Source organism: Gekko japonicus, unplaced genomic scaffold (genome assembly GCF_001447785.1).
Source record: "Gekko japonicus isolate JY-2015 unplaced genomic scaffold, Gekko_japonicus_V1.1 scaffold155, whole genome shotgun sequence".
Classification (NCBI taxonomy): domain Eukaryota; kingdom Metazoa; phylum Chordata; class Lepidosauria; order Squamata; family Gekkonidae; genus Gekko; species Gekko japonicus.
The window spans coordinates 344,216-370,556 of record NW_015167534.1 but is presented as its reverse complement, the minus strand read 5'-3'; the positions used below and the strand labels follow the sequence as shown (position 1 = coordinate 370,556).

At 43.8% G+C, this 26,341-nt stretch overlaps 1 protein-coding gene across 1 annotated transcript in view; it reads left to right on the top strand.

The window, feature by feature from the left end:
- The window catches only part of PLS1 (plastin 1), a 49,828-nt gene extending 34,707 nt beyond the window's left edge, over window positions 1–15,121 (top strand). The window contains exons 10-14 of the mRNA XM_015413470.1: window positions 1,950–2,028; window positions 6,644–6,758; window positions 8,590–8,723; window positions 10,700–10,823; window positions 15,065–15,121. Coding sequence (XP_015268956.1) covers window positions 1,950–2,028; window positions 6,644–6,758; window positions 8,590–8,723; window positions 10,700–10,823; window positions 15,065–15,121 — 509 coding nt within the window. The remainder of the gene's footprint in view (window positions 1–1,949; window positions 2,029–6,643; window positions 6,759–8,589; window positions 8,724–10,699; window positions 10,824–15,064) is intronic.
- The last annotated feature ends 11,220 nt before the right edge of the window (window positions 15,122–26,341 follow it).

The following is a 26,341-nucleotide window of genomic DNA, read 5'->3' as shown; positions in this document are numbered from 1 at the left end:
ATTACTCCTATTTGTCTAGAGTGAATTTTTCTGGCGTTGTTCAGCATGCTGTTTCAAATTATTAGTGTGAATGAAGTTGCTGAATATTTCCTTTAGCATCTATACTTTCTGTAGTGAGCTTTCCTGGAACCATCTGATGGTTGACTTGAAATATTCACATTTCAGTTCGATATTTTTAATACTCTCAAACGGATCAAATGAATTAGCATTTAATTTCTATATTTTGGTCCAAATTTGACCAACGTAGTTTTTTCAGGGTAACAAAAATTTGGGTTAAATAATTTATCTCCCAATCTAAAAATAAATTTTAAACAATTCTTCTCACACTGAAAATCACGCCAGTTTGTTGTAGCGATTAAGTGTGAGGACTCTAATCTGGGAGAACTGGGTTTGATTCCCCACTCCTCCACTTGCACCTGCTGGATGACCTTGGGTAAACCATAGTTCTGACAAGAGCTGTCCTTGAAAAAGAGCAGTTTCTGTCAGAGGTCTCTCAGCCCCACCTACCTCACATATTAAAAATGTCAAAGCAATAAGATAATTGCAACAATTCAGTTCCTGGTTACTTATATGTTCCTATGTTGTTCCAGTTTGGTGTAGTGGTTAAGTGCGCGGACTCTAATCTGGGAGAACCAGGTTTGATTCCCCACTCCTCCACTTGCACCTGGCTGGATGACCTTGGGCAAGCCGTAGTTCTGATAAGAGCTCTTCTTGAAAAAGAGCAGTTTCTGTCAAGAGCTCTCTCAGCGCCACCTACCTCACAGGGTGTCTGTTGTGGGGAGGGGAAGGGAAACGAGTTTGTAAGCCGCTCTGAGACACCTTTGGGTAGTGAAGGGCGGGGTATAAATCCAATCTCTTCTTCTTCTCATATTCTTCAGCATTAAAAATGGCTCATTTTTGCTTTCTTAATTTTAAAATATGCTGAAAATCAACTGAAATAAAAATTAAGCTGAATTGTTTAAAAATTAATTTGATTTCTACCAACTCACATCTGTTGTTTTTTTTTTAAATAACAACCAAGTATTTGGTATTTATTGAAACAAGCATTCTTTTTATCCTGTCTTTTTTTCAACAGCCCAGACATAGGCTTAATCTCCTCAAATAGAAAGACACACCATTAAAGGTGGCTTCTCATCCTAAACTAGCTGATTATTTTCTTACTAAGCTAATGTTCTAAAATGCAAGAAATGTTGAATTGACAAGCAACAGTGGCACTAGTGCTGCACATATCTGATGGGAAGTGTTTTGTGAAAAGGATGCCACATTCCTAGCAGCTTTACCATATCATAGTGGTGGTAATAGTGTACAGCTTTTGTGTCTACGCACGTGTAGTATAAACATATACCCCACCTTTCTCCCCATTGGAGACCCAAAGCAGCTTTATAGCCTACTAATGTACATAAGACAGCTAGTGTGATAACAGTGGATTAAGTAGTGGAGTTGGACCATGAAATACTGAATAAAAAGGCCACGTGAAGCTCACTGGGTGACCTTGCACAAGCTTGTCTGTCAGCCAGACCTGCCTCAAGGTGATGGTAAGGAAAAAAAATGGGGTAACCCCATGTAAATGGTTAGCCTAACCTGCTTTAACAAGAGTTAGTATATAGCCATGATAAGTATTCTGATTACTTAATTTTACTATTTGCATTTATTTCAGTCCTCACTACCTATATCTCTGTGCAGGTATCTCAAAAAGATGTATGTATAGCAGTTTGTTTCTCTGTATTTTTCTGTTTTCAGCAAAAAAAAGAGTTCTGCCTTTTGCTTTGTGATACCTATAATATTTGTATGCAGCCCTCTAGATTTTGATAGATTTTAACAATTTGTCAGAAGAGATTATTCCTCAGGAAAAGATTTGTTACTTTTATGATATAGAATATCCTTCAAAGTAATCACATGATTAAATGTTAAAATATGTATTCTAATTAATTCTATGCCTTTTGCTATAGGAGAAAGTAAGGAAGAAAGGACATTCCGAAACTGGATGAACTCTTTGGGTGTAACCCCTTATATTAACCATTTGTACAGGTATTAACTTTAATCATTAAAGGTCTGATGAAGTAACCCTCCCTCATTGATGTCTACAGGAAAATATCCATTTTCTTAAGTAGGGTTTAAAATGATACCCTTAGGGCCGATCCTCAATGTAAAGATCTTAGCAGCAGTACTGGGTCACCATTATATTCTCACCTGTCAGCCTTCCGCAGTCTCTTGTGCAGCATCTGGGGAGCTATTTCAGCCAATACATTCTGAGAAGGACAGCCCAAATTTTTGTCTGTCATATCTTGCTTAAAGGGGTATTTCCCATCAAGAAAGAATGACTCAAGATTTTTGCCACCTTTAGGGCAGGGCAGTTTTGAGGTGATGTCACAACTATATAGCTTTCTTCTGGGTCCCACTGTTGTGTAATAAAAAGATGTGCTGCTTTGGGTCCCCACTAGGGAGAAAGGCAGGTTATAAATTAAGTCTGTTTGTGGCTCCCAAGACAAGGGAGATGCACAGTAAAGAATAACAAAGGAAAAGCAGCAAACCATGCAAAATGACACTCTAACCAATAATTATGAAATAATTATTCACTGTTCTTGTGGCCCAGACTGTCTCCAGAACATTCCTGTGCTATTTGCAATGGTAGCCATGGTATAACTTACCAGAAGGTAGGAAAGTGGAGGCAGCAGAGACAGGGAGGTTGGAGTACATCCCCACCTTTATGAAACAAACCTTTGGACAAGCTTGCCAGTTAAGAGGTCATCTTGAGGATGATGCTTATTTGCAGAGAATCTCTTGGACTTAGATAATGGTGCTATAATTAATTATAGAGAAGGATATATAGCTGTGGGAAACACTAGACATATTGTAGATAACTTGGAAGATTTACACAGCATTTCCAAATGTAACACTCCATTATATGAATCCAGTGTGGTCATAACAAAGCACCTAGAAATGATGCTGTAGATATGATTAACAGAAACAATATTTACTGGCCATGCAGCAGGTCTGAATGTATATATTTCAAGAATCCCTACAGACTTTCCATTTAAGAGGCTTTAGTTTCTAATTTGACTAAGTTTGCAGTGAGCATCAATAAAGCTCAAGGGCACTCATTAAAATATATCTGGCCATTTTTTCCAAACTCTTGGTTTTTACACGGACAACTTTATGCAGGATACTCAACTACAGTGAGCCTTGGAGTTGGTGAGCAAAGGTAGCAGAGGCTGGCCCCTAGTTTCAAATAACAAAATCAAATGTGACATACCATTCCCAGAGACAATTGCTGAGTGTTACTCTACTGTATTCAGAATATTTTATTTTCCTATGTTTTAACAATTTATTTGCTGTATTACTGTTACATGATTGTTAGTATAGTGGTTTTAGCCTCTCCCCCCTGCTTTGTTGTCTTTGTTATAGTTCTTATTACTATGTTTTACAAGTCCTGTTAGCAAAAGTTTTAACTTAAAAGTAGGGTAAAAATGTTCTATCTTCAGAGAGTAGCCATGCTGGTCTGCAGTAGAACAGCTAGATTCGTCCCGCAGCACCTTAGGAACCAATGAGATTGTCAGAGCACAAGCTTTTGAGATTCAAAGCTCCCTTCATCAGACATGAGACAATGTTTTGTCTTGTATAGATGATTGTGAACATGGCCAAAAATTCAGGTACAGAAATACACAAAATTAGGCCATGTACACATAGGGATTTGGGTTGTTTTTTTTACAGACCAGAGGGCCTCCCAGGTTTGCAGAAAAACATAAAAAGTTTCAAAAGATGGAAGGGTGGCACAAAACACCTCAAAACGAAGAATGCTGACGGATCTCATAAAAGCTTGCAAAATCACACTTAGCAGTATAGGGCTGTTTATCAATGGAGGCAGTAGACCCTGGGCCTAGGCAACTCCCACCTATTTGCAACTTGGAAGAAAGCAGCAGAGAAAGGGTGGCTGGGTGGAATGAAAAATGGAGAGCAGGGGGAACAAAAAATGGATGAAGTGAAAAACAGGGGAGAGGGCAGTAGTGCAGAGTGGGATTTCCCTTGCTCCATGAGTTTCATGGATCACCAGCTCGTTTAATATATTTTTTTTAAATCACAAAAGATTCTTGGATGTCCTGTTAGTTTGCAGAGTGGGGCCATGTGACTGCCTAGCTTCTGAGTTTCTTCTGGTATGTCTGACACCTGCCAAACTGTGCTGCCCCAGGTGGCTGCCTAGTCTGCCTCACTCAGCTGGCTGAATTGTGCTTCCGTAAAAGCTGAAATTTCAGTCAGTTCTTATACTGTAATCTAGGACTGAGAGTTACACTCTTCAATCTTGTATGAATCCATGATAAAACATGTTCTGTGTTTTCTGTGGGAGGAATATTAAATCAGTTGTATTGGATGAAAATATGAGAACAGTAGGTAATTTAAAAATAAGCATTTTCTGTGATACACTACCAACTGCACTCAGTGGAGTGGAACCAACTATCCTCCAAGTGGCCTTCCTCCAACTTCAGTGACTCTTCTTTTAATGCAGTGGTGGGCAAACTCATTAGTCAAGAGAGCCAAATATCAACAGTACAACGATTGAAATTTATTTTGAGAGCCAAATTTTTTAAACTTAAACTATATAGGTAGGTACATTGTTATTAACTTATTTAGGGTACTCCTAAACTGGCCTTTGCTAAAAATGTCCTCAGTCTGACTGAGGTACGTTCGCTGAGGTTGACCCCTTCCAACTGTCCCATCCACACACTAGAGAGCATCAATATGTATGGCCTCACTGGACCAGATTCAAGGTTCTTAACTAGCAGCTAGCATTCTGTTCCCAACTGCAGCCTTCCAGAGGCCTCTGGAAACTCAAAGAGCAGTTTGCCCTCCCCCATTCTCTCAACAGCATTTCATATTAAGAGGTTCAGTGTCTCTGAATGCAAGCTTGATTAAGTTCACAATATATTTCATCTCTACGGGTTCCCCCCCCAAACTTCCCACCCACATCTTGTGGCAGTGGCTTTCACAAGTTAATTGGGCGGGGGGGGGCAGTTTTCAGAGGCCCGCAACAGTCATCCTTCCTACCCAGCTCAGCTATTTCAAGCACGCAACATCGAAAGCAGAGTCGACAAAAAGTGGCCACTCAAAGTTCCCTCTAAGCTGATTTAGTGTGGGCTAGCTCACAGTTTTTTAGCCTCCGGCTCACACATTTTTGTCTTAGCTCAGGAAGGATGGTTCCAGAGCAAACTCATTTATGCAGTAGTAGCCAAATCGCTCACTCACAGCTTTCATGCCAGGAGCTCACGAAGTAGAATCTTTGCTCACAGGGCTCCACAGCTTGGAGGGAGCACTGCAACACCACAATGGGCAAGTAGTCTTGCAGAGTCGCACAGGACACCTCCAAGTAAATATGGGTGGGCTGTTTTAAAGGGGCATCCATCCACACTAAATCTTTGGAAGCACATTGCAATAAAGCCCCTACAACTGTATACAGAAATACTGAGCTTCCCTACCATTTGCCACAACTAGCCCACCACACAACCAGGATCAAGACTCCTAAGTGGACCAACAGACAGGCATACACTCATTTGAGAAACTGAGTATTACATTACAACACCTCTGGAACATTACAGATCAGTAGAGGCAGCACTGCAGTGGTCAGAGTTGCAGATTGATGTGGGGAGACCCAGGTTTGTATTCTCACTCTGCTGGCTGAGTGACCCCGGGCCAAATCTCCCCTTCTCTACCTAACCTACCCCACAGGGTTGTTGTGAGGGTAACACACACACAATTTTTAAAAAGGTGTTCAAAAGTTCTGGGCTCCTCCATGCCTGGCAGAAGATGAGTTGCAGAGGCGAGAGGTGGCAAGCAGAAGAGGCACTCAGCCAGCTGCACAAGCTGCGTGCAAAGAAACTCCTGCCGCCCCAAGCTTCAGGGCTGCCTCGTTAAAGGAGTGCAGAGGCCAGACTCGCAAATGAGAAAAAGCAAGCTCAGGGTTCGTGGGTCACATTTTGGGCTGTGGAAGAGGAACCGGCTCCATTCCTGGAGTTCTCTCAAGTTCCTGCACTTTTGGTTTTGCTTTTTGCCAATCCACCTCCCAAGACTGCTCCAGGTGCTCCGGCCTGAGGGCTGCTGGGGCTTACCGCAGTTTGGCCCCATTATATCCTATGGGCCATTGAAGTCAATGGCGAAAACATAGGGTGTATTCTGGGGTCTGGAGGGGAGGGGGTTTGAGGGAGAGGCTCCAGAATCGCGGGGTAGCTGCTAGAGCCTCTCCCCAAGATACTCACCATGTTTCAGGAACACTGAACCAGGGGGTCCAATTCTACAGGCCCCCAAACAGGTTGCCCCATCCCCTCCATTGTTCTCTATGGTGGGGAAAAAGTTACTTTTTTCCCCCCATAGAGAACAATGGAGGGAATAGGCCGTCAGTGCATACAGCGGAAGAGCCACACTCAAGGGGCTAAAGAGCCGCATGTGGCTCTAGAGCCACAGTTTGCCTACCACCGTTTTAATGGAAGAGCCACTTGTGTTGGAGGAAGGCTTCAAATCTGATCAAAATTAAAGGTTTTAATAAATATATAAATAAATTTTGTTCAGTTGAGTGGTTGGATACGGGGTAGGATCCACACCAGTAGCCATAATTTTGTAACACAAAGATTTGTTTTCTTCCTCCATTTTGATCCAGTGACCTTTCTGATGCATTAGTAATCTTCCAACTCTATGAAATGACACGGGTACCAGTACAGTGGAATCATGTCAACAAACCACCATATCCTGCACTTGGGGGAAACATGAAAAAGGTTGGAAAGTTTCTATATTAGAAATGACAGTAACCATTCAACCATTTTATTAAATCGTGTTAACATAAACATTATTTACTTATGTCCTTGGAGTATTAGCCCTTGCTCTAGTTGCCATATTAAAAAGACTGACAACTCTTAAACTAAACAAATCTGCTACTTTGTCAGAGTTCTTGGAGCAGAGTTCAGCAAGGCTGAGCCAAAAACTTTCTTCCATGTTCTCAAGTGGAATTGCTGGGGCTGTGGAAATGAGCAACTGTGGTCAGCAGCAGTAATGGCAAGAGTGATGAGACTATGGGAATGGCAGGAGTAAGGATGCCAGGCCTCCTGCTACAGGGGGAAGCCTCACAGCTTCCCACCTTGTTGCCTGCCCATGCACTGGCATTAAACTGGTGCACTTACATCACTCCTGGTAAAAACTGACAGTGACATGGAGGAAGCTCTAATATTTTTGCAAAAACCATAGTTTTTTTTCAAAATACTCGAGCATCTGCCATGTCACTTCCAGTTTTTTACACCCTGCATTTGTGACACCCTGCATTTCCTCCCAGGGATGCATCTAGCAACAACAGCAGTGGACACCTATATGGTATGGTATCACTAGTATGCCATGCCTTCATAGGTAGGACCAACATCAAGGAGACCACACTAGGCTAGAAAGTGTAGCAGATGGCTGGGAGAAGAATCAAATGAAGGACCCGGTTATTGCATTTTTTGTGTACTTGGCTTTCCCCCTCTGTAAACCCCTTCCACCATCTGGCAGCTGGTCCAAAATTTAAAAAATTGGCTGTAATCCATAGAACTGGCTATGTATTTGTACCATTGTGTGGAGCACCTACTGGGACAGTTATCTGTACAATTTACTTGAACTTCACAGAAGACACAGATGATGTTCTTTTAAATCATCAAATCATCTAATGCCTGTGCCTTACCCCTTATAATTCCACAATGAAAAGTACTAGAAAAAAATAATATGGGAATTAGCAGATCATGGCAATAGAAAATTCTAACATACAGCAATCCCCAATTTTTAAAAAAGCCTTTGAAAAGTCCACTAGTGTATATTGGTAAAACAGCAGTTGTGAGGGCTGAAGGAAGTAAAATGGCACTGATATGAGCGGTACCAGCAAAAACACATACCTTCCCATCCGTATAGTATGTAAAGGTGCTTTGACTGTGATCTCTCTAAAAAGGTGCTTTGACTGTGATCTCTCTAAAAAGACTCTAACAGAGCAAGAGTGAACACAAAAGCAGGACAAAAAGGGGCCAATGTCATGTGGCTGCTACAGTAAAGAAGCCAAGGTGGAGCAAAACATCCATAAGAAAGCAGCATGATACTTTATCCACTTATTATTGTAGGGTTGCCAGGTCTTACCTGTGTCCCAGTGGGGGGCTCCAGAGGTGACATCATCATGCTGGGCATGTCGTTCAGGGGATGCTCTAGCATTTGGGTAAAAAACTCGATGGTCACCATAGAGTTTTTACCCAAATGCTAGAGGGTCCCGCACATCGGGCGTGATAGGGCTCTTCGGGGCCAGGGCTCCCCCAGCAGCTAGCTGGCCGGCGGTGGATTTGGGGCCCTGAAAGCGGATAAAACCCCACCCCCAACAGGGGGATGGCAACCCTATATTATTGGTTGACACACTGTACCTTATTCAAAATTCTTTCCATACACATGTGGATTAAATATACAAATTGGCTGGTACAGGATGCTCCTCCTTACTGGGTTTGTGGCTGGTTTGCTTTATCCAAAACATAATTTAAAATATAATTCCAAATAGTTGTAGTTTGTGAATCTAAAAAGTATTTGTCATTTGCATAAACAATGTAGATTGAAAACTGTAACTATGCAGTGGAACTGGGAAAGACAAAAGCCAGATTTTCCTTAGTTGGCATTGGTGGACAGGACCTCAACGAAGGCAACCCAACATTGACATTGGCACTAGTGTGGCAGTTAATGAGAAGGTAAGGATTTGTTACACCTCAGAAAATACAGTGGCTTTCAAAACCATGATATGTTTTTCATTTGTTTTCAAACCTATGGCAAATCTGGATGACAAAGTCATGGCATTTTTTTCCAATTTTTCTTCCAGAAAAAACTCATAGGTATCGTTTAGCAACTTGTCCTTTTCTAAATGAGAAGAGTGTCAGTGTAGAAAGTTGTTCCCTGATGGCTAAATGTGCAGAATGCAGGTTGTTTCCTACTCATCAGGATGTCACAGGATGTACATATAGACATCCTGGAAGCCTGCAGTAGACAAAAACATATTTATAAGTGTTCTGTGTTACAATTAATTTTGTTCTACAAGGATACTTTTGTTTTGTTCTGCCCTGGATAGCCCAGGCCAGCCTGATCCCATCAGATCTCGGAAGTATTTGGAATGGCGACCTCCAAGCAATACCAAGGTCATGATGCAGAGGCAGGCAATGGCAAACCACCTCTGAAATGTCTTTGCCTTAAAAACAAGTCTAACTCACCATCTAGTGGTGCATAATGCTAAAAGAGCTAGAACCTCTGGCTGCCAGACAATCTTAGGCTCTCCTGGCTACTCGTTATTAACTATTTATTATTACTTTTGCTTTAAATGTAAAGGGTTAAAATGTGATTGTGAAAACAACAAAATTATTTGTACAGGTAAATGTAGTTAATGCTAAGTATTGTGTGATTGTTGTACTAACAAGATTTCAAGATAACAGTTGCTGGTTATTAGTGTGGTGAATGAAAATATCCATTAACAATGGGATATTTTTTTAAGAACCACCACCAAGTAGTTAAATTAATCAGGGTAGTAGATTATCTTTGCTCTTCAAACTATTTTCATAATGTAAGCTCAAAGACTAATAACATATAGTTAGAAAAATGGGAAGGAGAAACTTTTATCTCCTCAGGAGGACTTCTTTCTTATGAGGGCTGTTGGGGGCTTTGTGCACACACACTAGTCTTGCAGTTGTAGGCAAACACCCATGCTTCACTGTCCATAAGGATAAGGGGGTGTTTAGTACAAACTGTGATCAAAGAAAGAGTTAAGCAACACTTCCCCTCCACTGCTTCTCTCCGAATTATCCCTTTCAAAATTGCAATTTCTTTTTTAAAATTGTAGCAAGCATACATTTTCACATAATGTGCAGTTAGCCCCAGAGGAAGGTTGTGTAAGCCATGCTCCAGGGACAACTACAGGCTACAATGTCTACCTATACTGCAACCTTTCTACTCGGTCATCATCAGCAGAATTACACCCTTCTAAGTTCAAAGGAGCTGCGGTGGCTCAAGTGGTTAAGACGCTGAACTGCAGGCTGCAGTCAGTAGTTCAGCAGTTCAAGACCCGAGTTGCCGCATGACGGAGTGAGCTCCCGTCTCTAGTTCCAGCTCCTGCCAACCTAGCAGTTCGAAAGCAAGAAATTGCAAGTAGATAAATAGGTACCACTTTGGTGGGAAGGTAACAGCGTCCTGTGCGCCTTGGTGTTTAGTCTTGCCGGCCACATGACCACGGAAACGTCTTCGGACAGCGCTGGCTCTTCGGCTTTGAAACGGAGATGAGCACCGCAACCCTAGAGTTGGACTCGACTGGCTTTTGAGCAAGGGAACCTTTACCTTTAAGTTCAATGATGTCAGTGGGTTTAAAAGTGTGTAACCTGCTAAGGATGCCTCTGTAATTTATTCTTCTACCACATACTAGTCAAGAGCTTGTTCTTTGATTGCCATGGTCCAGTCTTTGCACTGTATTAGTATTTGTTGGGTTAACTCTGATAAAGTTATGACCCGTTTTCATGTGAGCTCAGTGTTTTGGCTTTCTTCCTGTCCATGTTCCTTGTGTGGGCCCTATCTGAAGAGGTTTCTGAAAGCATTATTTTATAATTATTTACATTTACTACCAGGAGAATCAGGGAAAACATATTTCTGCATTCAATACAAAGTCTGTTCTATGTTCATTCTATTACAGGTATACTTTGAATGTACTGTCAGACCTTGGAGAAGGAGCGAAAGTAAATGATGAAATTATTATTAAATGGGTGAATCAAACTCTTGTAAATGCAAATAAGAGCACTTCAATAACTAGCTTCAAGGTAACTACTTCAAGAAAGAAAATATAAATCAATCACAGAGATTTTTTATGGGAACTGATATATAGCAGAAGTTTAATATTAAGCCTTCTTTAAATTACCCATGATTGGCTGCAGAGTGTCTTTGAAATTATGCATGCACAGACTACTTTTTAAAAATAAACATAAATCTGGTCATATAATATCTATGTATTTCATATATAGTATCTTGTTAAATTTATATTATGCACATGCACAAATGGGAGACCCCTGAGGATTCTGAAGTCTCATCCCCCCCCCCCCCTCCCCGCTTGTGGTCCCCCTCCCCCTCCTCACACTACCTTCACTTTACCTTCTTTCTCCCCTCTGTTTTCCACTCACAGCCAGTTTTCTCTCTAAGCTGAGTTAGTGTGAGCTAGCTTAAAGTTTCTTAGCCTCTGGCTCACACATTTTTGTCTTAGCTCAAGACGGATGGCTCCAGAGCAAACTAATTTATGCAGTAGCCAAATCGCTCGCTCACAACTTTAATGCAAGTAGCTCACAAAGTAGAATTTTTGCTCACAGGACTCCACAGCTTAGAGGGAGAATTGCTCACAGCACCTACAGCTTTTCTTCTCCCACTTCCTTCTTTCCCTCAACCTCCCATTACCTCCTTTTACTATACTTTTCTTTCCTCCCTCCACTCTGGCTTTGTTTCTTCCCTTCCCTTCTAGCTTCTCTTTCTAGCCTGCCTACTCCTTTCCCCCTACAACTTACCTTAGCAGAGAAACTGCAGCAGTGATTTTGGATTTTGTTTCCCTATATGACTCAAAATCACTGCTGAGATTTTTTTGGCACTTCTGGAATATGGCTTTGCATTAAAGAAACTAGCATATTGAGCACATATTCAAAAATTGACTGAAAACTATTTAATCATTCCACCACAGTTGTCATAGGACTGTGAAAAATTACGATGAGTAGAGGCGATTTATGGTTCATAAATATTAAAAATGTCTATAAGTTCTTATTAAATATTTATTATATAGTAAAGAACAGAATTAATAGATAATGTCAAATGGCAGACTAGTCATTATTCTTGTATAGTAACCCATTTACTTTGATCACAGCATGGGAAAAGCAAGATTCATTGAAAAAGACAGTAATGCTAGGAAAACCAAAGGCAGTAGGAAAAGAGGAAGATCTAACATGGGATGGACTGACTCAATAAAGGAAGCCACCTTCAGTTTACAAGACTGGAGAAAGGCTGTCAGTGTTAGGGCATTTTGTAGATCATTAATTAATACGGTTGCCATAAGTCAGAAGTACTTGTTGGCACATAATACACACACAACCCATTAAAAGCATAAGCAGCAGTCCAACAATCTATACAAACTTTAAATCCACTGGCTTCATGCAACTGTGTTCTGGATTGTTGTGCACTTTTAGCTTGTACAGTCAGATAAAGAAACATCTCCAGCAGCCATGGAAGATGCAGTCCAGCTGCATATATGTTTGAAATCACTGCATAATATCACAGTCACACAAGAAATTTAGATCTCAAAATGTTTACTCTTCAGCAAATATAACTGCAGACTTTCAGACCTTGTAGTCTTATATGGCCGCCTTGTCTGCTACTGCTCCAAGTGGGATTTTTTTTTAATGCTGTTGTGTGCAACACTACATCTCTTCTGGGGAAAACGAGGTCGTGATGTACAGTAGCTCTAGGAATTGCTGGAGACTCTATGGTAAAACAATAGTTTCCAGTAATTCCTACAGCTACCCTACATCACATTTGTTTTCCCCCCAGAAGTAATACAACAGTGCACACGGTGTTGCAGCCCCCCATGTCTCTACCCCCGAATCTATAGTATTATCTGATCTTTTGTCACATAAATCAAAGACTGCAAACCTTAAAACCAGGGGTCTTTTTGTAGAAAAAGAGCTGCCGGAGCTCATTAGCATAAATCATTAGCATATGCCACACCCCCTGACATCACCAGAAGTGTGTCATAAGGCCACACCCTCTTACTCTTTGGAGGAAATGGGGGCGGAGAAGAAATCTATCATTTATTTGTTTGTTTTGTGGCTAAACGACGCTAACAAAGAAAGGGGAAACGTGGTATTTTACATTTGATGAGTTGTGGAATGCCCACCATGAAAGAAGCCGGGTGTCCCAGAGCCCATGAGGAGGAGGAGGAGGAGCGTTTGGTGAAATTGCAGCTGTCTTTAGAAGAACATCGCCTCCCCCCCCTGCTTTCACGATTTCTTTTCCCCTCCTTCGTATCGCTCCTGACCCAGCAAAGCAGCATTTCCGTTCAGCCAGAGGATCCTCCTTTTGAATTGACATCTTTTGCGGACAGCGGAATAAGGGCAGGGCGCGTCCCCCCCCCAGACTGCCCTCTGGCCCCTCCAGCCAGCTTCGCCGGGGCCTCTTCCCTCTATTTGCCCGTCCATCCCATCACCGCCGGGCCGAGACGACGCATGCCCAGAGCCTCCATCGCCCCTTTATCCACGCCCTCCCACTCCGCTTTCGGGTTCGATTTTTGAATTTCCTGCTCCCTCTTTCCTTTCCCCACCCAGAAACCCGGAGCTGTAGGGAGACCTGGGAACCGTAGTTTCTTGGAAGCCCGCGTGAAATCCAGCCGTGCACCACAGACAGATTCGCGCCCCGGGCGGGCACGCATCTTCCAGTATTGGGGGGGAATCGGAGTACCACCAAGAAAAAACGTGGCTTGTCTCCCCTCGTGGCCCTTCTGCGTGTGCTGGATCCATGTGCTGCAGGCTCTCCTGGTTGACGGGAGCATGCCAGCAACCAGGGGTCTTTTTGTCTGTCTCGTCGCTGCCTGTCTTGTCGCTCAGCACCCCCCGCTCCGGCCGACGTTGGCTCGCACGGGCGGTGGGTGGCAATGCCTCCTCGCCCCACTGCCCCGTGCCATCCCGGGGTTCGGGGCACCTTATTCCGCTGTCCGCAAAAGATGTCAATTCAAAAGGAGGATCCTCTGGCTGAACGGAAATGCTGCTTTGCTGGGTCAGGAGCGATAGGAAGGAGGGGAAAAGAAACCATGAAAGCATGTGGGGGGGAGGCGATGTTCTTCTAAAGACAGCTGCAGTTTCCCCAAACGCTCCTCCTCCTCCTTGCGGGCTTTGGGACACCCGGCTTCTTTCATGGTGGGCGTTCCACAACTCATCAAATGTAAAATACCACGTTTCCCCTTTCTTTGTTAGCGCCGTTTAGCCACAAAACAAACAAATAAATGATAGATTTCTTCCCCGCCCCCATTTCCTCCAAAGAGTTCATTGCAGTAGTAGTCATCATCGTTCTTATTACCCCCACAACAGCCCTAGGGGGAGATCGTAGGTTGCTTGCCCAGGGTCACCCAGTAAGGCAGCTTGATGTCTGAACGGGGATGGCACGGGCGGTGGTTCAAGGAGGCATCGCCGCCGCCAACCATGCGAGCCAACGTTGGCCGGAGCGGGGGGGGCCTGAGCGACGAGAGGCAGCGCCCAGAGAGAAAGCGCAGCTCCCCGGCCCTCCTCCGCCACTGCAGCTGCTCCATCCTGGGCGCGGGGCGATGAAGAGGCGTCGCTCCTCCACCTACAACCACCTGGAGAAGCGGCCCCTGCTGGTGCCGCCCAATTCGCCCGCCTCCTCGTGGGCCACTCGGGTGAGACACGGCCTACTGGCAGGGCAGGCTGCTGGGAGCAGGGCTTGGTCATGTGACCGCCCCGCCCCCTGGGCTGGTCACTCCTGGAGCGGGGCTTCGGAGAGCTCCGGCCCCATGAGACCCCTGCTTAAAACTATCCTCAGATGTAATCATACATTAAATTCAGTGGAGGTTGTACCGGTACACTCTGCAGCCTGATGTAATCATACATTAAGTTCACTGGAGGTTGTACTGGTACACTCTGCAGCTCAAGCTACACATCAATAAAAATACAAGCATAAAATTTTATATGACAATTAGGGGTGTGCAGGGAAAAAAAATCAGGGATTTTCAGATTTAGATATATTGAATCCAATTTTTGGGGGGGAAATCCGAAAAAAACCTGAATACCAATACTTTATAGATATCCAGACATTTTTGGATATTCGAAAAATTTGGGTCCATTATATCCTATGGGGCCATTGTAGTCAATGGCAAAAATCTTCTAACAAGTTTTCAGGGGATTGGGGGGGGGAGGTTTGAGGTAGAGGCACCAAATTTGGACTGTAGCTGCTAGAGCCTCTCCTCAAAAGACCCCCAACGTCTCAAAAAGATTGATATAACCATTTTTTCATGTTTTAGGAAGTGGTCTTCCTGGTACTGGAATATGTGGTACACAGAGTAACTATAGATCTATAACGAGTAGACATAATCCAAAATAATTAGCACTAGAAACGAATTGTATTGCCAATAAATTTGCTTAGACATATCAGCTTGGTATGGGGAGAGGCTGTGGCTCTGTGAAAGTGCTTTGCACACAGAATGTCCCAGTTTCAGTCCCTAGCATCTCCAGTTAAAAAGGATAAGATAGTAGGTGAAAGACCTCTGCCAGAGACTCTAATCACACAAGAAAATCAGCTTGATGAATATTACCACTAAAATGTTGATAGATGCAAGAAATTACTGGAGACTTCTGATGTGATCTTCTAACATTTATTTAATACTAAGTAGCCTCAGACCACAAGCAAAATAATCTTTTCATGGATAACAACTGGATGAAAACCCAGAAGACAGTTATAAAAGATTTTTACAGAAAGATTACACTAGGATGATCCAAGGACCTGTTACTTGTAGTACACATGAGATTTTGTTAATTTAAGGTCCAACGTATATATAATGAATTAGTAAAATTTAGTCTACAGCATACTATGCAGAGTTATAGACAAAGATTGTAGGTAGCCATGTTGGTCTGCAGAATATTTTTTTTAATATAACTTTTAATTTGATTGGTTGCTTTCTTTTTCCTTCCCAAAGAAGAATATCAGTTTTCTCCCTCTTCTTCGTTATCCCAGCTGCCTTTGGTGCAACTTGAAAACCTGTTTTGTACCCAGCACCAACTAATCTAACGTAGCCTGCAGAACAACCTGTATACCATTTTAAGTCTACAATGTAGACATGGATATTTGCCATCTATCCACAGAAAACTTACTTTGTCTTCACTCATTTTTGTTTTTGTACTCAGTATCCAAGCTGATGAACAGTTCTACAGAATGGTTTGTGAAGAAGAAAAAAAGGAAGCTCTTTCAGTTAGCTTAACGTCAACAGGATGCTGTCCAGGCAACAAGTATAAGGTACTCTTTTCCAAGTTTGAGTCCAGTGGCATCTTTAAGACCAACAAAGTTTAATTCTGGGAATAAGCTTTTGTGTGCACGCACACTTCTTCAGATACATTGAAACAGTTTTCCTCAAGCCTTATATATAGGTAGAAAGGGAGTTGGCAGGAAGGCCTAGTTAGAGTCAAGATGCATAAATAACTGGGCAATGAGTATAGCTGAGATTGGATTAAAGCAGTTGGTAAAACCTGTGAATGGCAGCAAATTAGCACTCAAATTAGCACTGGACTCAAACTTAGTTCTCACATCTGTTTGTTAACTCTTGTATTTGTATGCTCATTTGCTGCCATTCACAGGTTTTACCAACTGTTTTAATCCAATCTCAGCTATACTTATCATCCCCCCCCCATATGTAAGGCTTGAGGAAAACTGTTTCAACATATCTGAAAAAGTGCACACGGATACGAAAGTGTCAGGTCCCACGACAATCAACGTAGTCACTCTTATAGAAAAGGATTACTTTATTGAAGCCATGAGTCACTGAACAGATTCTCCTTTCAGAATAACATTAGCCCACAGAGCTAGAAAGGATAAAGCGAACTCATAATGGTTACAGCCAATGACCATAATTCCCGCTCGAGCCAAAAAGCAGTTCCACGCGCCCAATTCCCTGGGAAAGCAACGGCCAGGGTGCTACCACTACAAAGCATTTCCCACAGTTTCCCCTCATTAAAAGCAAAGCACAGAGTTCTCCGCTCTACCACCTGTGACCCTGAGACAGACAACGTCACAGTAAATAAGCGAGGCACACTCTTGCAAGCAGGTGGCACCTAGGCATGCACATGATTATAGAAGCGGACCGCTAAGCACGAAAAGCTAAATAGGGGGGGAACATACACAGAGTGTGACATGTAACAGAACATGCACCAATTGCGATGTGGAACATGAAATAACATTTGGCAGCTTGCTGACAGAAAGCTTATACCCCAAACTAAACTTTGTTGGTCTTAAAAGGTGCCACTGGACTCACACTTTGTTCTATTGCTTCACACCAACATGACAACCCACCTGAATCTACTTATTTCCAAAGTTTCCTGAACCCTTCCTACAAACATATTAACGTACATATGAAGCTGTCTTATACTGAATCAGACCCATTAGTCCATCAGGGTCAGACTGGCAGTGGGTCTCCAGGGTCTTAGGCAAAGGTCTTTCACATCACCTACTACCTGATCCTTTTAACTGGAGATGCTGGGAATTGAACCAGGGACCTTAGGTATGCCAAGCAGATGCTTTATCAGCAAGCTGCAGACCCTCCCCCAAACCCAATCTTGTGTTGGGGTTTGAAGTATTTCTGCAAGGTAATGAATTTGTAGTAGAATATATTTTTATACTGACCAAGAAGAATAAAGAGTAAGAATAAAGAGAGACAGACTTCTTTTGCACAATCACATGCAAGGCATATTGGATATAAATTAGATAAAGATAATTGGTAGTTCATATGAAATATAAACTGAAGTCAAATGCCAATTCTACAATATTAAGTAAATCTTCAAAGATTTATGGATATGGATTAGATATATTTGTTGAAAAAAATATTCCAGTTAAATCTATGTTCAAGGAGCACGGGGGGTAGGGGTGGGAGTGCTGTAAAATTATTTTCCTGGGCATTGGGAGGAGAGAAATAGTTTGACTGCAAACTATTAAAAGGATTGACATTTTCAGGTCTACCCCCCAAAAAGAAGAAATAACTTGCCGCTCTTGAGTCTGACCATGTCTGGTAAAAGCTCGAGGTCTACAGTGTCCTGAGGAAGTAATATGTCTTCATACCCATTGTTCTGTTCTTTCCTGATACCTGGTCCTTCACATATTTAAGTTTCAGAGAGCCTATCTACATTTCAGACCTAAAACAAATGAACAATTCATCTCCCTCCTCAGGGAACCCTAAGAACTATCTTCTAGGGGGAAAGCTAGAAATCACAAAGCAATAATTCCTAGAAGCCATATCTAATTCTTAACAATTGCCTTAAGATGTGAATCAAAAAATTAATACAAAATGGGGCCATGATCGGATCGGGACAATTTTTTCTAAAACCCTGGGAAAACTACCAGCTTTGAAAAATCCCCCAAACGCCAACTTGCTGGAGGCAAAAATGAGAACCCATGATTGTGAGATCTCAGTTACCAATTTGAGGGTGTTTATTAAGCCCATAAACAAACAAATGAAGAAGTAGAAATTCACCGGGGGAAGGGGGGGCTGAGAGAGGCAGCGTTGGTGGGACAAGCAAACAGGGATGGCAGGTAGGCAGTGGGTGAGGCAAAGTGAACAAGCCAGCAAGTGAGTGGGGGGGGGGGGGGTGGGGGGAGAGGGTGGCAGGAGGGTCAGAGCAAGGAGAAGGGAGAATAAAACAGGAGGCACAAAAGGAGACTAGTGGGGGGGGGGGTTGAGATATCCCCTCCCCTCTGAATTTCTTCTAGTCTCCTGCTGCTGCCATCAGCTTGCTTATGGGAAGCATGGACGGGAAAGCATGCCCGAAGCACATGCCCCATCAGCACGCTGACAGTGGCAGCCTCAGACTTGGAGCACAAAGCCCTGAGCAGGCTTTCCATGCCTAGCCTCCTTCCTCCCCAACAGTTCGGGGATCTGGGCAGCTGGACAGTTAGGAGGGAGAAAGAAGCAACAGCGAGGAGGAAGCAGCAACAGGTGAAGCTGGAGAGGGAGAAAAAATGGTGCCAAGACTGGCAAGAAAGGAAGAGGGGGGAGAAAAGAATGGTGGGGAAGAGGATGGGGGAAATAATGAGGGCCAGGCTATGGAGGGAGAGAGGGCTGGGAAGAAGGACAGTGTGTGGAGAGAGAGACAGTGTGTGTGTGTGTGGGGGGGAGAATTCCATTCCCTGTGACTCTTGCAGGTCCTCAGCTTTTCAATCTGTAATTTCCTGGATTCTTTAGGAAAAGTCATGACAGTTAAACTGATAATTGCATAATATAGGTATACTCAAGTGCTTATTCTATTGCAGATTGTGTCACAACATTAGAGAATATTTTCATAGAATCGAGGAAACAGCAGTAGCCAAGAGGTGTCCTGGTGAATGACAAGGAGGGACTCTGTCAGTAGCCGTCATGCTTGCCAAAGCCGTTATGTCTTTTCCTTCTATGAAGTTTGATTTAAAACGCCAGCTTATAGGTATAAACAGTATTACACCATGCCCAGTGTAGTCTCTTAATGCGAAAATATCAAATTGATTTTCCTCAAGAGATTATCTCTCCTTTTGCAATGGAAATATTTTCAAGTGTACTAAACATGTTCTAGCACCTCAACAGAGACACTAAACTATTTGCATGCAAAATTACCCAGAGTAGGCAGACTGGCACAAGCTTATACTAGCACCATATGTGCTAAAGAATTTGAGCCAGAAAACATCTAGTGTCTGGACACGATTTACAATTAAAATTTAATTAGATATTGTAATTCAAAAGAGATCCTAAATCGAAAGTTCCCATGAAAATTAATGTTGCATGTCAAATAAATCTCAGGCCTCAAATCACAGATTTCTTGCACAAACTAATCCTGCTCAATAAAGTAATGTGACTTGTCCCTATAGTTCTTGTTACTGTGAGAAACGGGAGCAGCAAAGAGAGCCTTGCTTTTCTTTATCCATGTCCTGTATTGGTCACCGCTCTGGAACACATTTTGTTCTTGAGGCCTTGTGAATGGAATAACAAGAGAGCCTTACACAGTTATTACAATGGCCCACCATGCACAGTATCCTATCTCTAGTAGTCATCCATTCTAGCTGTTTTAAAGGTCAATGATAAAATAGCCCATAGCACTAATGTACTATCAGATGGTGCTAAATGATTCCCCCCCCCCAAGGATCTCTCACTTGAAAGCACTGGTGCCTCGTGGAAGCAATTAATTTCTCATGAGAAAAGTAGAAGTCTGAGATAATGTACATGAATATTGTTAAATGAGTAGTAGGTATTCAACTTCAAGCACATCTGGAAACAATCATCATCTTAGATACCTAATAGTCTGACTTTCAGCCCTGACCTATCCTGTCCTGTCTTGGAGACTATAACTGTGGGGTTTGGTCAACATCTCCAACTATAAATTTACAGAATGCTTTTGATCTCGTTACACCTTTTGTGGGCTTTTGATACAGTTGACCACTGATGACTTAAGCAACATGACTACTCTTAAATGTTTCTGCTAATATCTGGCTGGGGTGAAGATATGGACTTGCTATATCGAGACATTCTGTTGGTCCATCTAGCTCTGTTATTGTGAACTGGCTTTCCAAGATCTTGAGCAAAGTAAGCTTTTTCCTAACAACCAACACTTGAGATGCAAGGGATTGAACCTGGGACTATCTTCGCACAAAGCAAGTGTGCTTCCTCTGAATTGTGGCAGCTACTTATCATGTCACTTTCCATGTGAAGTCCTTCAGATATGCAAGGATTCATCCTGTTTTGTGGGGCATAATTGTTAGAAAATGTGGTGGTAGATGCCATCAATATGACAATATTCAGTTATACCTTTGCTTTTTTTTTCATCCAAAAGAGCCCTTATGGGGCTTCACCCACTTCTCGGGCATGGTGGAGGTCTAGATGCAGCTGAGCCAAACGAAGCTTGACCTAGTACAGAATGTGACAGCCCACATCCTGATAAGGAGACTAGGAATACATTACTCCAGTGCACCCCAGTCTTCATTGATTCCCTCTTATTTTCTGACCAAAGCTCAAAGATAGAATTAATCCTCTCATTTGCTCCATTATAACCTTCGTGATCCACTGAAGACGACTTCTGAGCCATACCACTTTTCTTTACATTCAAACAACAAAGGTGTGAAGAGAAGCAATTTCAGTGATTTCCACTCACCCATTTTAGAACTTGTTCTCACCCCATGCGATACTCATTAATACACAGTGGACAGGTACATTCATGTGGGCGTGGGTGGAAACAAGACTGGAGTGATATAGCCCCTACGGCCCACTCCAGTCAACATTCCAGCTGCATAATCCTGTACCAACTGTAGCTTCTGGACAGTCTTCAAGGGCTGTCCCATGTGTAACACACTGCAGTGATCTAATCTAGAAGTTACCAGTTTTCTGTCCAGGAAGGGCCACAGTTGGCTCACCATCCAAAGCTGGTGAAAGGCACCCCAGGCCACTGCTGCCACCCGCATATCCAACAGGAGGCTGGTCATCTCCAGCACCACAAAGCTACAAACCCGATCCTTTGGGGGAGTACAACTGCATCCAGAAGAGAAGCTATCCCAATTCCTGTGTCAAACGTTCTTCCTACCTCTATTTTGTCAGGACTGAGTTTCAGCTTGTTAGCCCTCATGCTTTCCAAAACTGCCTCCAGGCTAGGGTTGCCAGCTTCCAGGTGGTGGTGGCTGAAGATCTCCTGGGACTACCACTGCTCTCTGGACTACAGAGATCAGTTCCCCTGGAGAAAATGGCTGCTTTGGAGGCTGGACTCTGTGGCATTGTACCATGCTGAGGTCTCTCCCCTCCCGAAACCCCGCCTTCCTCAGGCTCCACCCCCAAAATCTCCAGGTATTTCCCAGCCTGGAGCTGGCAACCCTACTCAAAGCACATGTTCTCAATCTGCTGGAACTGTGAAACAGAGTGGAGTGTTGTCCACATATTGGTGGCAACTCAGCCCAAATCTCCAGATGACCTCCTCCAGCAGCTTTATGTAGATGTTAGAAAGCATGGGGGACAAGAGAGGGCCTTGTGGGACCTCACAGGCCAGAGGCCAAGGGGCAGAGCAGCAGTCCCCCAGCACCACACGCTGAAACGGACATTCTGATAGGTGGAAAGGTGGAACTGTTCTCACTCATTTCTGGGGCCAAAAAGTATATATCTGATGGATTAGTCCTAGCAACTGCTGCTCTCTTGAGCATGGCTGCAAAGGTAGCACTTTTCTCCACTATTCCTACATGGCCCCCATTGTGTGGATTTATTGATCTATGCCATAATGGCCAAACGTGTCTGTTGGTCTCTACGTGTGTGTTATTGTTTGCAGTGCAGACATTGTGAAGAAAGTGCTGCCTGGCACCCAGGGCACAGCAGACATAACACTAGCTTCTATCTACCCCACCCCAATGTTTAACATAGCCTGTGGTTCAAGGGGTGCAAACAAATTGTTTCCATCTTTCTGTACCCCTCAGCCTACAGTGCTGGGGTCAGCATGTGTAGTCCTGCCTTTAATCAAAGGAGTATGATCAAAATGTTTACCTTAGAATCAAGCAAGAACAGCAACAGAAACAAGAACAACTCAAGTAAACAGGAGATACTGCCTACATAGAATAAAAGCCCTTCCATAGCCAGCGAACCTGGAATGTAATTGATATAAACACTCTGGAAATAAGAGACCTTTCAGTGCAATATCAGTGGCAAAATCTGTGGATTGGAAAACTTCCCTGTCAGTCACATTACTTCCTGATCCACTTTCTCTTCTCACTCTTCCTCTGACCTCTGTGAACTCTAAGCCAGATTGCTAGGCACCAGAAGAATGGATACATCTAAAGATGCTGTTGATTGCTGAATGTAAATTGTATTTGTTTTCACTATAATAATGGCTAACTAAAATGCACATTCCTACTTGTCAGGCACGCATATGTCTTGAATAGAGTGAAGGCACCCAAGCCTTCTAGATTCTTGCTGTAAGTCTGTGGGTGGGTGGGTGGTGAATACAACCTCCTGCATGAGCTCATTATGGTCTGAATCAATATCAACATAAATTGCCAGAGACTGTCAATCGCCTAAGGAGACATTCTATTCTGCTTATTTTCACCTCTCTGTACAGAACAATTTATCAGGCAGTGCAACCAACAAGGCACAGGAAGGTGTACTGACAGGGATGCCAGCCTCCAGGTGGGGCCTGGGGATCTCCCGGAGTTACAGCTCATCTCCAGGCTACACAGATCAGTTCCCCTGGAGAACGTGGATGCTTTGGAGGGTGGACCTTATGGCACTGAACCCCACTGAGGTCCCTCTAGGGTTGCCAAATGGTACTCACCTCTCCGGCGGGGGACTTTTGCGCAGCTCCCGGAGCACGCGCACACGCGCCGCATGCACGTCACAGGGAAGTGACATCATGACACCGGGCACACTGGGGCAGGGCCACGACCATACAAGGGAAAACCATAGAGTTTTCCCTTGTATGGCCGTGGCCCCACCCCCAGCGTGCCCGGCGTCATAACATCACTTCCCTGTGACATGCACGCTGGGGCGGGGTTCCCCCCGGGGCCCGATTCCCCGGTGTTTGGGAACGGGCCTCTGGGGCGGGGGGATTTCCACCCCCTGGGGGGATTTGGCAGCCCTAGGTCCCTCCCCTCTCCAGGCTCCATCCTCAAATCTCCAGGAGTTCCCTAACCTGAATCTGGCAACCCTACCACCCCTCCTCCCCTGCCGGGGGCCAGGAGGGACCTGGCAACCCTGTATACTGAGGCCCTCCTCTTCCCACCATTGGAGCAAGTAGTGTCAAAGACCCCATTTATTAGCAGTGGGCATTTGAACATACCCAAGGTTAAATTAAACCCAAATTTAGCCATTTAGCCATTTTTCCATTTAGAATTTTTTAAAGGGCCATGGGGGGAGGACGATCCGGCCTCCAGAGGGCAGGGGCAGACTCAGCAGATAGCCAGAGCTCATTCCTTTTAATATTAATGGATCAAAATGCTGCCTAAGAGCTGTTTGCCCTGGCTAGGTTCTCTATGCTCTCTCCTTCCCGCCGCCCGGGAGGAAGGCCCTTTAAAAGTTACCCTTTTAATTTCAGGTTAGGGTTTCTACAAGGCATGCTTTTCGGGTACTGAAATTCCAGAACCCACAAATTGTGCTAGAAAAAATTTACAAAATCAAAACAGAAATTTCTGATGTTCAGATCCCTACCATGTATGCGGCCTGTGTGCCAGGACAAGGGTTAGAATCCCACATGCAGTGGCATTCGCAGCTTCAAGAAGAGGAAGGGCAGCACTGAAGTGGGGTACAACTTCCTTTCATCTGCCACTCTTTCTTTTATCACTCCCTGTGGTAGCCTAGCATGCTCCCTTCTCCCTGTTCCCCTTGTGCACCCGTAGATGGTGCTTCCACGAATGGAAAGCAGACCATTGTCTAAAAGGGACCGTTTGCACCAGTGGGCCCGTCTAAAGGCCAGGGTGAAGGCTTTGACAGCTTCCTTCCCAAAGTCCTCCAGTGGCGTTTCAGAAACTGGAGAACTTGGTTGGGCCTGCTTTAAGCACTATGGCCAGGGACAAGAGAACCCCCTGGTGACTCTCGATATCAGGCAGCGACTACTTCGGGGGAAGGGCTACATCCAGTGGGCTCACTAGGCTTGCCAAGTCCCCCTGGGGGGTGGGGAAACCCCCGCCCCAGAGGCCCGTTACCCCACCCCCAAAGCACGTGACGTGCCCGGCGTCAGCACGTCACCCAGAAGTGACGAAATCGCGTCAGGCGCGTTGGGGGCAGGGGCGTGGTCATCCGAGGACTTGGCAACCCTAGGGCTCACTGACCAATGGCTGACATAGAAAGCTGCCTTACATTGAGTTAGACCCTTGGTCTAACAAGGTTCAGTACTGCCTACTCTGGATGGCTTCAGAAGGTCTGAGGTCTTTCCCATCACCTACTGCCTCATCCTTTCAACTGGAGGTGGTGGGGAATGAATCTGGGATCTTTTGCATGCGAAGCACATGGTCTGCCATTGAGCTGTAGCTCCATCCTAAGCTGAGGGCCAGGGTGAAGCCCTTAGCCCAAGCTGATCTTTGTGGCACTGCTGAAGGACTTTAAGCTGGGGACATAGCTGGCTAACACCCCCCCCAATCTTTTTAAAAAAGATTGTACTCTTTTGTCTTAAGCTGTTTCTCTAGCATTGCAAACCACTTTGGGTGCCAATACTGGTAGACAGGCAGTAAATATATGCAATAAATTACATCAATATATAAAAGCAAGATTTAACTTTAAGAAAAGAGAAATCACCAGTAATGCATGACTGCTTTTTGGAGCAACATCCCATCTCAAAATAATATTTAAAATGGCATTTGCATGTAAGATTTATTTTTATTGTTTTGGTACAGATAGAACTCCATGGGTTTTGCTGGTATAAATCGGTCGCACACCATTGACAATGACAAATTGATCAAAAGACAAATGTGGTTTCAAATCTGCTGTAAATTTTAGCTTCTTAATGTCCCCCAAAAGACAAAAAACTCCACCCCCTCCTCCAGTCTGTCCATATATTAGAGTAAGCACATTCCTGACCTGCGGAAAACTGCTGCAGTTCATGTCCTTCCACTCTAAAAGGCATATGTTATTCTATTTTTGTTCAGTCTTAAGAAATGGTGAAGCCGCTAACCAGGATCTCTTGCTGAGTAGTTTCAGTTAGTACAGCCAATGTTATCAATGCCTGGACTTAGATTGGGGGGGTGGGGTATGCCACAAAACTTCTGGAAATGTGCAGAAGTTCGAAGGTTTAATGAAAATCATGCACGTTTACATGTCTCCCCTTGCATATTAATACCATTACGTTTTAAGCAGTGGTTTGATTTCAAACATTGAATCAATTGACAAAGAAAAACAGTCAATCAATGTGCCAAAACTAATACCAACAGCTCCCTCTACTGACTGTACCTGCTAAAAACAGCAGCGGCAAGGCTGGCGGGGGAGGGGGGAGCGAGAACGGGTATGCTTTTAATCAAACAGCAGTCTAAAGTTTTAATAAAAACAAAACTACTTGCTTGAGAAGTGCCTGTACCCCTATCTTCCCCCATCAAGAGTCAGACGGTGCAGCTTCGAGGTGAGGAGGAATGAGATGAGTGAATGGGATCAAAGCGTGTCTTGCAAATTGCTGTTCCAATCTCTTTGATTCCCAGAATCTTTATCAGGCCTATATAACTTGTGACCCATCAAGCAGAACAGAGCCCGACAGCTGTGTGGTGTAGCCTGCCAGCTGCTTGACAATCCCCTCCCCTGGTGGTGGGTTTTTGTTTTGTTTTTTTGCAGCCCCAGGAAGGCAGAAAAAGCAGGAAGTCGATCGATCTGTCATAGATGTCTGGCTGCCCATCTTCAGCTTGGTTGTCACAAGCTGCCCAAGGCCTTCACTTCACTATTTATTTAGTTATTCATTTAAATCATTTATATATTTTAAAAATAGGCCGTGGTAAAAATAGTTTCTTATAGCCACGAGGCTCTCAAGGAATAAAACACAGACCACCACCAAAAAACCAAACAAACCCCCAAATAATTGAAAGCTAGGAAAACCAACATTAGTAAGCACACTAAAAATAATAAAAAGCAGCA